This window comes from Ambystoma mexicanum, chromosome 2q, assembly GCF_040938575.1.
Source record: "Ambystoma mexicanum isolate Mex_15411 chromosome 2q, UKY_AmexF1_1, whole genome shotgun sequence".
Taxonomy (NCBI): Eukaryota; Metazoa; Chordata; class Amphibia; order Caudata; family Ambystomatidae; genus Ambystoma; species Ambystoma mexicanum.
In genome coordinates this window covers 600393855-600407331 of record NC_090924.1, presented here as the reverse complement: position 1 = coordinate 600407331, position 13477 = coordinate 600393855, and the positions used below count along the sequence as shown (strand labels likewise).

Below are 13477 nucleotides of genomic sequence, written 5' to 3'. Positions count from 1 at the left end.
CGCAGACTTTGACGGTAGCACCGGCACCATTGTGAATGGTGCCGGTGCTACCATCCTCCCTATTACCATTGAGTCCTATGGGAGTCAAATGGGAATGGGGAGTTACATTTTCTGACGCCTGGCTTCACGGACCGTCAGGGTTGTAATGCCTGGCGATTCCCTAAAGCCCGGCACCAGAAAAAAAACAACTCTAGCGGCAACCTGCTATTTTTACCGGCACTGCTACCGCCGGAGTTATAATGAGGCCCATTATCTTCAAGAGGGTCAGTAGCCAATGACACATTCTTTGCACGCCCGCCTGCTCAGTTATGCCAGATTCCTTATGGAGGTTCCGTACTTAGGTGTCTAGATTGGTCTGTTACTTTCTGCCTTTATTCATGAGTTCTTGAAAGACTTGACACCCACTTTTAGCACATTCGTTTCCAGGTCACCTCTAAAGTGCTTTTCCTGCTGTGATACTTATCTCTTGCAATTTCAAAATATTGCTTGTCTTGTGCAATACCTCTCTGTATCTTTTCTCAGGGGAAAACATCTGGATTGTTAACATTTCTTGCGATTAGGGGTCGATTGTCCATCATCCAGTTTCACACCATATCACACGTTAAGAGGCTTGTTCCCACTATGTTGGCAAAATCCCTCGAAGCACTGAAAAGATTACCTAAAATCCCACTTTATCCTTGGAACCTCAGTGTTGTCACTTTGGGCAACAGCTTGGCCCCTTCTCCCCCAACCAGTCATGCTCATCAGCACTGCCTAACTTCAATCATCCAGGCGATACAGGGTGGCAGCACCATTTAGCCACCACAGTCTGCCCGGGTAAAACACTCCACCATCATAACGAAAGATATCAGCAACAATAACAGAATGCGGTGGACTATAGCAGCACATGAGAAAAGCCCAGGTAGACAGTTCCTGGACTGTGTCCAAACCGGGTAAGACACTCCTCTATCATACCAGAAGATATCGGAAACAATAACATAATTCAGTGGACTACAGTAGCACCTGAGAAAAGCCCAGGTAGTTCCCCAATGATGATCAAACTGGGCTGATCTGCCTCTAATGGGACAGCCTTACAATGGTCCTAGCTTCAGATCATACCTAGAATCAGTCATATCTAGGAAATGATCCAGCAACTAAGCAGGTAGGTAGAGTGGAAAGTGAGAAGTGCCTCAGTGGCAATGAATGTGGCAGTAATCCCATTGTGGGGATTTGGAGGGCAGAGTGTTCAGGAAAACTGTTTCCTAACTCTAGACCATTTATAAGGAGCACCATAATCCTTGGTTTACATTATTCACAGGTGTATTAGTCAGGCCACAGAGGCAGCTAGTCTGGTCTAAACAGAGAGTTCTTAGAACACCAACATGCCAGACACATTTTCCTGACGGAATTCTCCACTTCTGACCACTAAACTCCTGAATAGATAACTTTGCTTGAAGTACAAGAGTTTCTTCTCCAAAAGCATTATTGCAAAACAAAAACACTTTCATGTGAGTGAAGGGTCAAAAATGAATATATGTGATGAGGAAGGAATTTCTATAATTTAATGCCATCATGCAGCGGTCCCTGTGCTCCACTCAACATCCCATAGCATATATCTTGGACAGATAGAAATAATGCAAACACACTGAAAAATTACGAATTCAAAAGATTTCCCACCTGTTTTGGGCAAAGGACTAGATATTGTTTCACCACATCGACAAGGAAGCCAGGGCTAAGTTTTTCGAAGTACTCCATACCCAAAGGAACTCCGCGAATGGCAGAAAAATGAAGCTCTACAACCTCTTTGAGGAGAGCAGTGACAACTTTCTCATCCTTCTCTTTTTTTGAGGCTAGGAGAGCCTCAATGTAAGATAGCTCCTGGAAATAAAAAAAAAAAGATGTCATTGGTATTAATTAAAGAGAACACACAGGGTCAACCTAGAATGCTGTGCTGAATGGTGGCCCACTCCATTAACAACATGTGATACTGTTTTGAAGGATACTATAGGAATAAAATTATTAGCAGCTACAAAATAAAGATAAGGTAAATGTTCCTACGTGCCAAACTACAAGATGAGGACTTTTATTCTTTTTGCAAAGATTTTTTTTCTTCTTTGTCAGGTATGATTTGGGTGCCCAGTTACATGATACTGTAGTGTTGATGATCACAATCTCATCCCACTGTGCTAGCAGTGGCCCTATAATATGTGTGTGATAAGATTGGGGTAAAAACTGCACAACTATTTTTGAATAGCTACAATGTGAACAAAATTAAACAAGCATCACCTCTGAGAGCTGCTTTGGAAGAAGTGATGAGAGGTACCTTGCCCACAGAAGCGTATCTCAAAGATTTAAAAAACAGAACATTTTTGAGGCTAGACTTGTATTTTCTTTTATAACCTTCAACTATATAATAGTATTTGAACTTGTGAAATGAAATTGCACATGTCACTTTAAATGGGTTGCACTAGTCACTTTATGGCAATACAGAGACATTTTACAATCTGATTAAAATGTATATTGTATGTGTTTTTAAAAGAATATATTAATAAAATAGTTATATGAACTATGTATTGCTCTCTCTTGATGGTTATTATAACTATTTAATTACATATAAATATGGATACATATAGTAATTTCTTCATATGTCAAGTATGAGATGTAAGCCAGATACATAGTGCATAGTAGTTTGGGTCTCTTCTTTCATTTAGTTTGTATATTCCAGTTTGACCCACTATACCTTTATCCCACTGTTGTCTCTGCTTATTTGTGTATTAACAGAAACAGGATGCAACAATTCTTATACCATATCAAGCAGGACCCACCGTTAGAAAACAAAATAGATGTTGGTGCTTTAGGTGAAACATTTGTTTAAGGACATTAAAGGGTTTTGTAATATTTATTATCACATGGAATTCAAAGTTGTAGTTGAAATCATACTTTCCCAAAGTTGAGGGATATGCCTGAAGATGTATCTGTTAAAATATAGGGACAGACAATACATCCATCCCCTTTAGGAAAGGACTAACACCCCAGCCATTCAAGCTGTACCTAAAGTAAAGGACACCTCTAGACAAAAACACTGCCATATAAATGCAAGGAATACTCTGCCTGCTCCAATGTCCACCCTACCCTTGTACCGTACACTTTATAATACTCCTCTGAGCAATTCAGCAAAAGGACAATGTTCATTAAATAAAGGCACGATCTATGATATTAAGCTTACAGGCCACGGCTGTATGGGTTTCAATTCAAACACCAGATGATTGAAATTCAAAACACAAAATGCTTGATTTGCCAAAGTATACTTTATTAACATTGTACTAGACATGTCCCACTCTTCTGTCCTTACCATTAAAAATCACATTTCAAAAACATTAAACATTTCCAAGAAGTATTAGTGGGATTTTTTGGGGTCTACAAGATGCAATTCTTTTCTGATCTTCCTTTCCTTTCTTATCATGTTTACTAAGAGTTGTTTGTCTATATTTGTACTAGGCAAATTATTATCTCACTCAATATGCAGTACAGATACTAACATCAACGGTCAGGCCCCCCTGTCAGTGCTTTGCACTGTCCCTGTACGACCCCGAGTAATAACCACTCTGGTCCTTCTGGAATTCCTCCCTGTAGCATAATATGGTTTCCCTTGATTTATGTGGTACAGGGAAAGTGCAGAGCACTGACAGGGGAGCCGACATACGATGTTCATATCTGTAGGAATCCACACTAGCTGGCAAAAGTAGGTTAATTCTGGGTGTTGAAATCTCAACACTCACTATGCACTGTGCAGAGTCAGGAATGAACGCTGGACACAAAGTTGTCATGTTTTTGGTTAAAGAGACTTATTAAATAAAAAGGTGTTGGGAAATTACCTCTCTGACCCTATTCTAAAGAGGAACTTCCCTATCTAGAAACCGAAAACTAAGGATCTGTCTGACAGGATGTCAGTAACAGAAAAGCCATCCTTGTGTCCAAAACATCCTATCCTGATCCTCACACTATAAACAAAACAATAAAGGGGTGCAACAAAATGTCTTTAACTTGATGTTGTCAAAAGTGATCAAAACCAAAAGTATAAGGATGACTCCAACGAAAATGTTCTCCAACGTAAAGACCCTTGGATCCAGAGGGTAGTCCCCTTCCCCTGGATTCTTAAATAGGATGGCAAAAATGTCTCTTTAGCAAATAGTTCCTTTCTGTCCTCATTGGACACAGTTTCTGTTTAAGCTATAGGTTCTGTAACAGTCTTTCTGTGCTATTTCTTGTAACTTTGCAGATCGCCTGGTATACTCACCTGCAAGGAATCTTGATACAATTTCAGCTGCCTGGTATACTCACCTGCCAGGACTTCGTATGTGTTTCACAGTTCTTTGGCTCTACCACAATAGCATATACCGTGAGGTGCTTGGTATATCTGTCTATGGTAACATTTGCTCAAACATTTCCCTCACACTGGTATCTCATGCATCTGTACTTGATTGGAGTTTGCCTTTGTACTTGTTGAGATTCGAATCCCACAATTATGAGGATGTCATCATAGCCTGAACACCACAATTATGAGGATACCATGCCTCCTACTATAGGGAGTCTTTCCTCCTGAGAGCACAGTGCACAGTGATGTGAATAACCGATTGACTAAGGGCTCAGGTGAAAAGGCAGGAGGATCACGATCAAAAGCAGCAAAATAAATACAAGGCGTGTAAACATATACTTATGACACCATTCGTTATGATGATCTTAAACTTCCCAATATCCGCAGCCTACCTGGAATGAATGCATGATTGAGAGGGAACCTATTGAAGAAACCTTCCTCCTTTTGTGCGAATTCGGGAGTCCAACATTCAATGGATTTGACACAGTCAACAATACCGGCAATTGGAAATCCAAACAATAGTGCCCGATGGCACACAGACACACTGAGATGACTACACCTGGGAGTAACAAGGGCGCGTCTATAAAGTTAGTCTAAGTTCACAAAAATCCAAAAGTAGTCAACAAGAATCCAGGAATGTTCTTGAAACACAATCTAATGGTTAACCCAGGTATTACTCGAGAAATAAGCAATGTTCCAAAACACAGGTGAAAAGCACTTAACAGAGCAGGGTCCAACACAACAGTATAGGCAGAATCCGTAGACAGCAGCCTTCAGGGTAAACACAGGTCCGGTAACCAGGAGATCAATCAGATCATTTCAGCAAAAAAACACCAATAAGGGTTAGGCAAAAGTAGTCCACAGTAACAGAGCCGAGGGGAAATATCCACAAATAGCAAAAAGAAATGACAATAACAGCCAAACGTGCTCACCACGAGAGGGTTTAGGAGCACCGGTACCATGGGCCATGTTGCTTCTTTGGAGTGTACAGACGTTCTTCTAGCATCCGGCGGTTTACATTATTCAGTCAGTCAAAATACTTTTTTTCAACTTGTGCCACAAAAGCAGAGCATAAGACATTTCAGTAAACATGCATAAAAAAAAATCAAAAGCATCACAATACGTACTTTCAAAAGAAGGCTAATTAAATCATATGTACTCAATTAAATCCCATGTAAATTCATAAACACAACTTCTAGTAAATTGACAACATCTTCATGACTCCAACTTCAAAGTTCCTAGGGAATAAAATCAACAGCAGAGAGCACACATTGTGGGGAGCATAATGAATAGTAAAATTAACAAATTCAGCTGCTTCAACTCAATGATTTACCAAAGACAGACAACTCCTATGGCACCAAGTGACCCACCCACTGCGCTTTACGCAGCAAGCTGCTTACCGGGTGATGGGAGGAGTATTTCCCCTCGCTTGCATTTCCCTTAAGGGACATAGAGGGCAGCGTGATGAGCACGAGCCCAGCAGAAAAACATCAGTGGCAGTCCAGTCGGAGGAGCCACGCACCTTGCGGTGGTTGACATGTCTGTCTGCACACTTCGCAATGGAAGTACTGCCCCTCTGCAACGCACGTGCGCAACGGGACAGGCACTTTTGGTCGCCATGGCAGCACGTCCTTGCAGCTCACACTTGGCTCCTTGCTGCCCTGGATGAACGTTGTGAGAAATGCAGGCGAGGGTAGACACGCCTCCCTCCACCAGGTGTTTGTTGTGTGAAGCGGGGTGGGCATGACACCAAACATAAAGGAGATACATAGAAACACCAAATGAATACCGAAATGGATAATGAAATGCACAGATATAAAGCAGTCTCAAGATTAAGTACTCCATGACTCCTCAAGCAGGGTCTCCTATGGACGGATGTTATACTAGAGGGGCATAGGAAGTGTTGGACAAATACTTTTTCTATTTTGCATCTGGGACATAGATCTGCGCGTACTGAATTGCATTTCTTCTTAAGTGAACCAACAAGTGAACTACCCAAATGTAGCTTTAAGACAAGAGATCTACTATAGGAGTTCTGTGCCAGGTCTAGATATTTCTAAAAACATGCTTAATTTTCAATTTCAAATAACTAGAAAACAATTGACTGTTCGAGCTGGGGCACAAAGCTGGCTAGAAATACCAGGAACTGTATTTCTCTTTGGTAATTTAATCAGATGTTTTCATTTATACTTCTTATGTTCTCCTAAGAATGGAATGGCCCAATCGATCTCAAACTATCATTTGCATGTTTAAACCAGTGAAGCTCTATATAATTTTACTGGTTTAGCAAATTATCTGCAGCTTCTCTAAAAGGGGAGATCGCTCACAGGATCGCTATCGTTTTATCCAGCATAACATAGGCTTAAAATGTACTAGCGCTTGAATTGAGGATCACCCTATTTCAAAGGCAACCTCTTTGCACCATACATACACCCCTGTCTGGCCTTTGCCTTGCAAACTATAAGTGCAAGTGCTTCTGCTTTATCTCGCTGCTCACATGCACATCTCAAAACCGCAGCAGAATTATGAATTACAATTGTATTAGATATATTTATTTGCTCATGCCACGAGTCCAGTTTATTAAATCTAACACTCTGGTAATAATGAGAAACAACTTATTTGATATGTGATCCATCATCTTGGAGTCTTTCTCCTTTTTCCCCATAACAAACAAGTGCCTTCATTTTCAGATAATGTATGTCCCTTCTTAACACATAGATAATTCTTCGATGACAACTGCTGTTTTAGACCAGACTTGGCTTTTGATAGTAGAACGATATCCTCTACAAATAATAAAATACTTATTGGGGGTCCATTTAGACCAGAGCATCAGCTATCAGAGATAACATTTGCCTAGCAAAATCATTACTAAAGAGGTTAAATAAGGCAGGAGCCAAAACACATCCATTCCTTACTCTTTTCTCAACCAGTAAAGATTGACAGGGTAATTCATAGAATTTCGCAGAAAAGTGTCGCAAGCGGCTGGCGCAGAGTGTCCGCATGCGATTGACTGCGCCAGGCACGTGCGATAAAACCGATTTCCGCGCACAGCGTATTCATGGATTTCATGCTCCCAAACCAGCCGTGGCGCAGAGTATCGCAGCGACCCTGCAGCAGCGCCAGTAACGCCCCCAAGAACGCCCTCGCGCAAGGAAAAGCCAGCAAAATCGCTAAATCATCGCAAAGGGCTGCGCTAACCCTGGACCAGTTTACAGGGCAGCCAAACAAGGAACGCAAAGCGGGTAACGTGCATATCAGGGGTACACGTGAAGTCATACACGCGATTAGCCAGGGTACGTGTATTACAGGGGTACGCGGGAAGTTTAACACGCGATTGGCCAGGGTACGTGTATTACAGGGGTACGCGGGAAGTTTAACACGCGATTAGCCAGGGTAAGTGTATTACAGGGGTACACGTGAAGTCATACACGCGATTAGCCAGGGTACGTGTATTACAGGGGTACGCAGGAAGTCTAACACGCGATTGGCCAGGGTACGTGTATTACAGGGGTACGCGGGAAGTTTAACACGCGATTAGCCAGGGTAAGTGTATTACAGGGGTACACGTGAAGTCATACACGCGATTAGCCAGGGTACGTGTATTACAGGGGTACGCGGGAAGTCTAACACGCGATTGGCCAGGGTACGTGTATTACAGGGGTACGCGGGAAGTTTAACACGCGATTAGCCAGGGTAAGTGTATTACAGGGGTACGCGGGAAGTTCAACACGCGATTAGCCAGGGTACGTGTATTACAGGGGTACGCGGGAAGTTTAACACGCGATTGGCCAGGGTACGTGTATTACAGGGGTACGCGGGAAGTTTAACACGCGATTGGCCAGGGTACGTGTATTACAGGGGTACGCGTGAAGTTATACACGCGATTAGCCAGGGTACGTGTATTACAGGGGTACGCGGGAAGTTTAACACGCGATTGGCCAGGGTACGTGTATTACAGGGGTACGCGGGAAGTTCAACACGCGATTGGCCAGGGTACGTGTATTACAGGGGTACGCGGGAAGTTAAACACGCGATTAGCCAGGGTAAGTGTATTACAGGGGTACGCGGGAAGTTTAACACGCGATTAGCCAGGGTAAGTGTATTACAGGGGTACGCGGGAAGTTTAACACGCGATTAGCCAGGGTAAGTGTATTACAGGGGTACACGTGAAGTCATACACGCGATTAGCCAGGGTACGTGTATTACAGGGGTACGCGGGAAGTTTAACACGCGATTGGCCAGGGTACGTGTATTACAGGGGTACGCGGGAAGTTTAACACGCGATTAGCCAGGGTAAGTGTATTACAGGGGTACACGTGAAGTCATACACGTGATTAGCCAGGGTACGTGTATTACAGGGGTGCGTGGGAATCATCACACGCGATTAGGCTGGGTGGGTCCTCACAGGTGTTCCCTGTACACCCTCCACGGCCCCTGCAGGCAGCCTACAAAACAGGGGACTACCCTGCACACCTGCTCATGTCCCCCTGCACCCCCACCCCCCCAGCAGTGCAGGGGCAGCCTCCACCAGGCCCCCACTCATGTCTCCCACCACCCCCACCCTCCCGCCACCAGGGGCAGCCTCCACCAGGCCCCCACCCATGTCTCCCACCACCCCCACCCCCCGCCACCAGGGGCACTCTCCACCAAGCCCCCACCCATGTCTCCCACCACCCCCACCAGTGCAGGGGCACCCTCCACCAGGCCCCCACCCATGTCTCCCAACACCCCCACCCACCAGCACTGTGGGGCACGTGGCCAGCAGGCAGTCAGGCAGCAGCAGATGGCAGGTGGGAGCGTGCTCAGGGCTCTGGGGGGCAGTAATTTCGCCTCCTGGCCAGGAGCGTGGTCTCTCGTGTGTGAACGCGTGGACAGCCTGATAGGTAGTGAAATCCCACACGTCAGCAAAGGCCCTTAGCGCGTAAACCCGTCAACAGCATATGCGCGCCTATAGTCACCTGCACGTGCAGGAAATTGTTGCGTGACACGTCCCAGTGTCAAAGCGTGTGATTGGTGAAAATGGATGTACACGTAGAAGTGACAAAGCGTGTGATTGGTGAAAATGGATCTACACGCAGGAGTGACAAAGCGTGTGATTGGTGAACGTACACGCCGCGTAAGTGACGCTGTACGTGTGGGCCTGTATATAAGGTACATGTAGAACACCATTTCCTTGTACGTGCTTTTCGTGGAGAGCGAGTGGGTGAAATCTGTACTTCTTGTCGTTTCACACGCGATTTACTTCACGGCGTTTCCAGTTCGTATTCCCTGTTACCTCTGACAGCTTTTTCTCTTTTTTCTCTTTTACTGGTTTACCTGGGCCTGTTCCCTCAAACAGTGTCCCCTTCTACTGTTGTCCTGTCTTCTCAGACAGCGTACACATCTTCTTTTGGCGGGGGTTTAGCCAGCCAAACGCGCTCATTCTTCACGCTCTTTTACCTGGCAGACGGTGAGTCACGCACGTATCCAACTTCTGTGCTTGCCCCGTGTGTTGCCTACCCCTTCAGAGGTCATTCTAGGCTGCGTGTGACACGCATACGTTCATTCTTGTGTTACTGGGTGCCACAGCGTAGTGCAGGTTTTTCTTTCTGCACACGTGGTCTAGGAGGGGTTGCGTGCACGTCATCTCCCTTTTTTGGGCCTCCTGTGCGTTGCGTGACCCGTCATCTTTCCCCAGGGGTTACAATCAGCCGTGCTAGAGCACTAGGGTACAATTACCATCTGGTACCCAACCCCTTTGACCCCCAATTGCCCAGGACAATTGTCTACAGCCACTCCCATACGCACATTAATATCAGTGCCATGGCTGGGAGGCGAGGATTCCGTAAGGGTGGCAAAGGTGGAAGAGCCACAAGTGGTGGCCGTGGTGGATCCGGTAGGGGACGTGGTCGTAACTTGCAGGGTGAGCCTGTCCCCCCATGTGTGGAGGACCAGTCAAGGGCACCCATCATCCCCCCCCCTCCCCCCCCCCCCCTCCCGTTGAGGCTGAAGTGGCTGACACCATCCATGCTCAGCCCTTGTTGGACCAGCCCATTGTGGCACCAGACCTGGCTGACTCCATGGCTGACTTCCAGGTCAGCAGGGCTACGACACGTGCGCTGGTGCACGTTGATGCCATCATGCCACGTGGATCTGGGGCAGCAAGGTCATCTGCTGCACCAAGGAGGCAGGGCGGAGTGGCTGCAGGGGCAGCTGCGGCTCCATCCACCCCAGCCCTCACACACCCAGCCAGGACAGTGTCGGTCCTAGTCCATGCTGCTGACATTCCCCCTGACACCATCACACTAGAGCCAATGCCTGCACCAACTCCCATGCTGAGTGTGCAATCCCACACTCCTGATACAGAGTCCACCAGGGCTCCTGCCCCTAGTGTCCAGAGCGGCGCAGGACACTCAGGATCACCACCACCTTCCAAGCGGAAGAGGAAGAGTGCTCGTCCGGCACAGGCTGATGCCCCAGACACGGCTACACAGTCCGGCCCGTCCAGGAAGCCCAGCTTCACGGATGACGAACTGAATGCACTTGTCGAGTATGTGTCCGGACATGACAACGAGATGGTCATTGTTGCAGGATCCAAGACCACACCTGCACAACGCCAGGCGCACTGGCAGACCGTTGCGGACATCGTAAGTGCCCTTGGAATCGTGAGGCGCACAGCCAATGATTGCTATAAGCGCTGGAATGACCTAAAGCGCAGGGCAAAGAGTAAGCTGGCCTCAAGTCATGCCGCAACTCTAGTGACTGGAGGTGGGTCTCCAGTAGTAGACATGGAACTCACTCCACATGAGTCAGTCGCTGGGACCTACGTCACGGAGGAACAGATCCAAGGCGTGGGAGATCTGGCTGATTACGAGGCATTGTCCGGTGAGTGCACATGCATGTGTGTGTCATACATGTGCATGGTGTGTGTGTGAGGGCTTCTGTTTGGGTGCCAGGTGAGAGTGTGTGCGCCTCAGTCGTATGGGTCAGCCATGTGCTTCATGCAATACTTCCTGCGCAGCTGCATTTGGCCATAGCAGTATCCCTTCTGCCAACAGTAGACATCTAGCACAACTGCACGCCAGTTGCCCTTGAAGTGTCACCTTGACACAACAGATTTGCTTATTTTTCACTGTTCATTCAGTCAGTTTGTTTGCATTCCACCACTTTCACTAGGCATGTCGCTGTCCACTAGTCACATGTCTGACATGGGTATGGTAAAGGGGAGTGACTTTGTTACCTGGATATCATTTGTACACACATGTCCCTGTGCAATTTGACCATTACAGACTGGCAGCTCCAGGTGAAAAATCTGACCTGTTAGAATCAGAAAAGCTATTACATGCGGGAACTGGACTGAATGAATAGGTGCTGCCCTCCTCTCCATCTTCACTCAATAGCAATGGTACATGCCATCTGTGTGATGGCATGTGTGTTTCACCTGCCAATCACAGGCCAATGTGTGATGCCACTGCCAGGCAGCATGCAGAAAATTTGTTCATCTTCCATCTTGGTGTCATCAGTGTGTGCCGTTTGCCTGCACTTCATACGCAGTGAGGGTGCATGCATGGGAGGGTTTTAGTCATGTGGGACAAGTCAATCAAGTACTGGTTCTCTTGCTTCTCAGCCCTCAATGTGTGCCATGGTGCTAATGCCTGTTTCCATTACTTTGTTTTCATGTCTTTGCAGGGGAAGACGCACCTGATACTGCTGGGGTTGTGGAGATGGTGCAGACCCAGGAGGTGTCCCAGGGCCGACCAACCACCAGTGAGGGACGTGGTGTGGTGGTGGGGGAGAACCCACAAGTGCTGCAGGTCGTGCTCTCAAGGGGTGTCTCTGGCTGCACCTCCCCCGAGCTGTACTCAGGTGTTGATTCGGATGAGACCTACGTGCCGTCGCTGGTGAGTGTTCCAGGGAGGGATTCTGTTCTGTCTCACCCACCTGCACCAGGGTCAGTACCCTCCATGGGGATGTCAGTGTTGGCAGCTACGCCTTCGGTGGTTACGGATGCAGGGTCACACTCCGCGACATCTGATCCTGTTCCTGGGCCAGCAGATCAGAGGGGGAATGCAGTCCTGCAGCCTCAGGCAGTGCCGGCACAGCAAGGCGCAGTTCGCCTTGCCCCAGACAGGTGTGGTGCCCGCCGACGTGGTGGCCGTACGGCACCTGGCAATACCGCATGGGAGCAATCCATTTACGGTATGGCTACCCAACAGGCTGCATCATCCGAGATGATGGCTCAGGCCATGGATAGGGTGGCCACTTCCATTGTCCCCCCAGAAAGGCTGATGGAGCGACTAGAGCAGGCAACTGACTCCATCTGCCAGTCACACAGGGAGGACATGTTGGGGTCCAACAGGGACAGGCGGGCGGCACTGGCGACTCTGCAGGAGGCCATCTCCATTGAGTCCCAGGGCCACAGGGAAGCCCTGAGGCAGGAGCTCCTACACCTCAGGACGACTCTTGTTGAGCTTGAGGCTTCAACACACCAAAGGACAGAACAGCAGCTGGAGCGTCTCACCCGTACGCTCTCAGCTGAGATGCAGGCAACGAGGGCGGAGGTCCGGGCATCCCGTGAGTTGTTGCATGGGGACCTCCGCACACTCATCCTCCAGAACCAGACCTACCACACCCGCATGCTTGCAGCCATGGAGGAGCAGACTAGGGCCTTGCGTGGGCTGCCTCCCATAGTGCAACCACCTCCGGATGCAGCTGCACAGGGTGATAATAGCGACAGCAGTGACACTCCCACAATAGGGTAGCCGTGTGGGCCATGAGCCCATGGAGGTGTTTTATTTTCCCAGGATCCACGCAGGTGGGTTCTGGTGTGCATCCTGTCCTCGGACCTCCTGGGTGGCCTCCCCAACCCCCCCGGGCCCATCAATGGCCATTTTTGATTGTTTCTTATTTTTATTTTTATTTTGATTTCTTTTATTCCCAATTTTTTTGGGAGGATCTGTTGGCTCCGATCTGTTGGCTCCGATCTGTTGGCTCCGATCTGTTGGCTCCGATCTGTTGGCTCCGATCTGTTGGCTCCGATCTGTTGGCTCCGATCTGTTGGCTTCCGTGGTTCCTGTGGGCATACGCTGCATTGTGGCTGGGCACATGCAGGCTTGTAATGTATTTGGTTCAGATGCTTGGGTT

The 13477-nt window shown here is 47.5% G+C and overlaps 1 protein-coding gene across 2 annotated transcripts in view; it reads right to left on the bottom strand.

Moving 5' to 3' along the window:
- Positions 1-13477, bottom strand: part of TTC21A (tetratricopeptide repeat domain 21A) — a 1029691-nt gene that overhangs the window by 540286 nt on the left and 475928 nt on the right. For both annotated transcript variants that reach the window (XM_069647746.1, XM_069647747.1), the window contains exon 11: positions 1657-1857. In XM_069647746.1, the coding sequence (XP_069503847.1) occupies positions 1657-1857 (201 nt within the window). The remainder of the gene's footprint in view (positions 1-1656; positions 1858-13477) is intronic.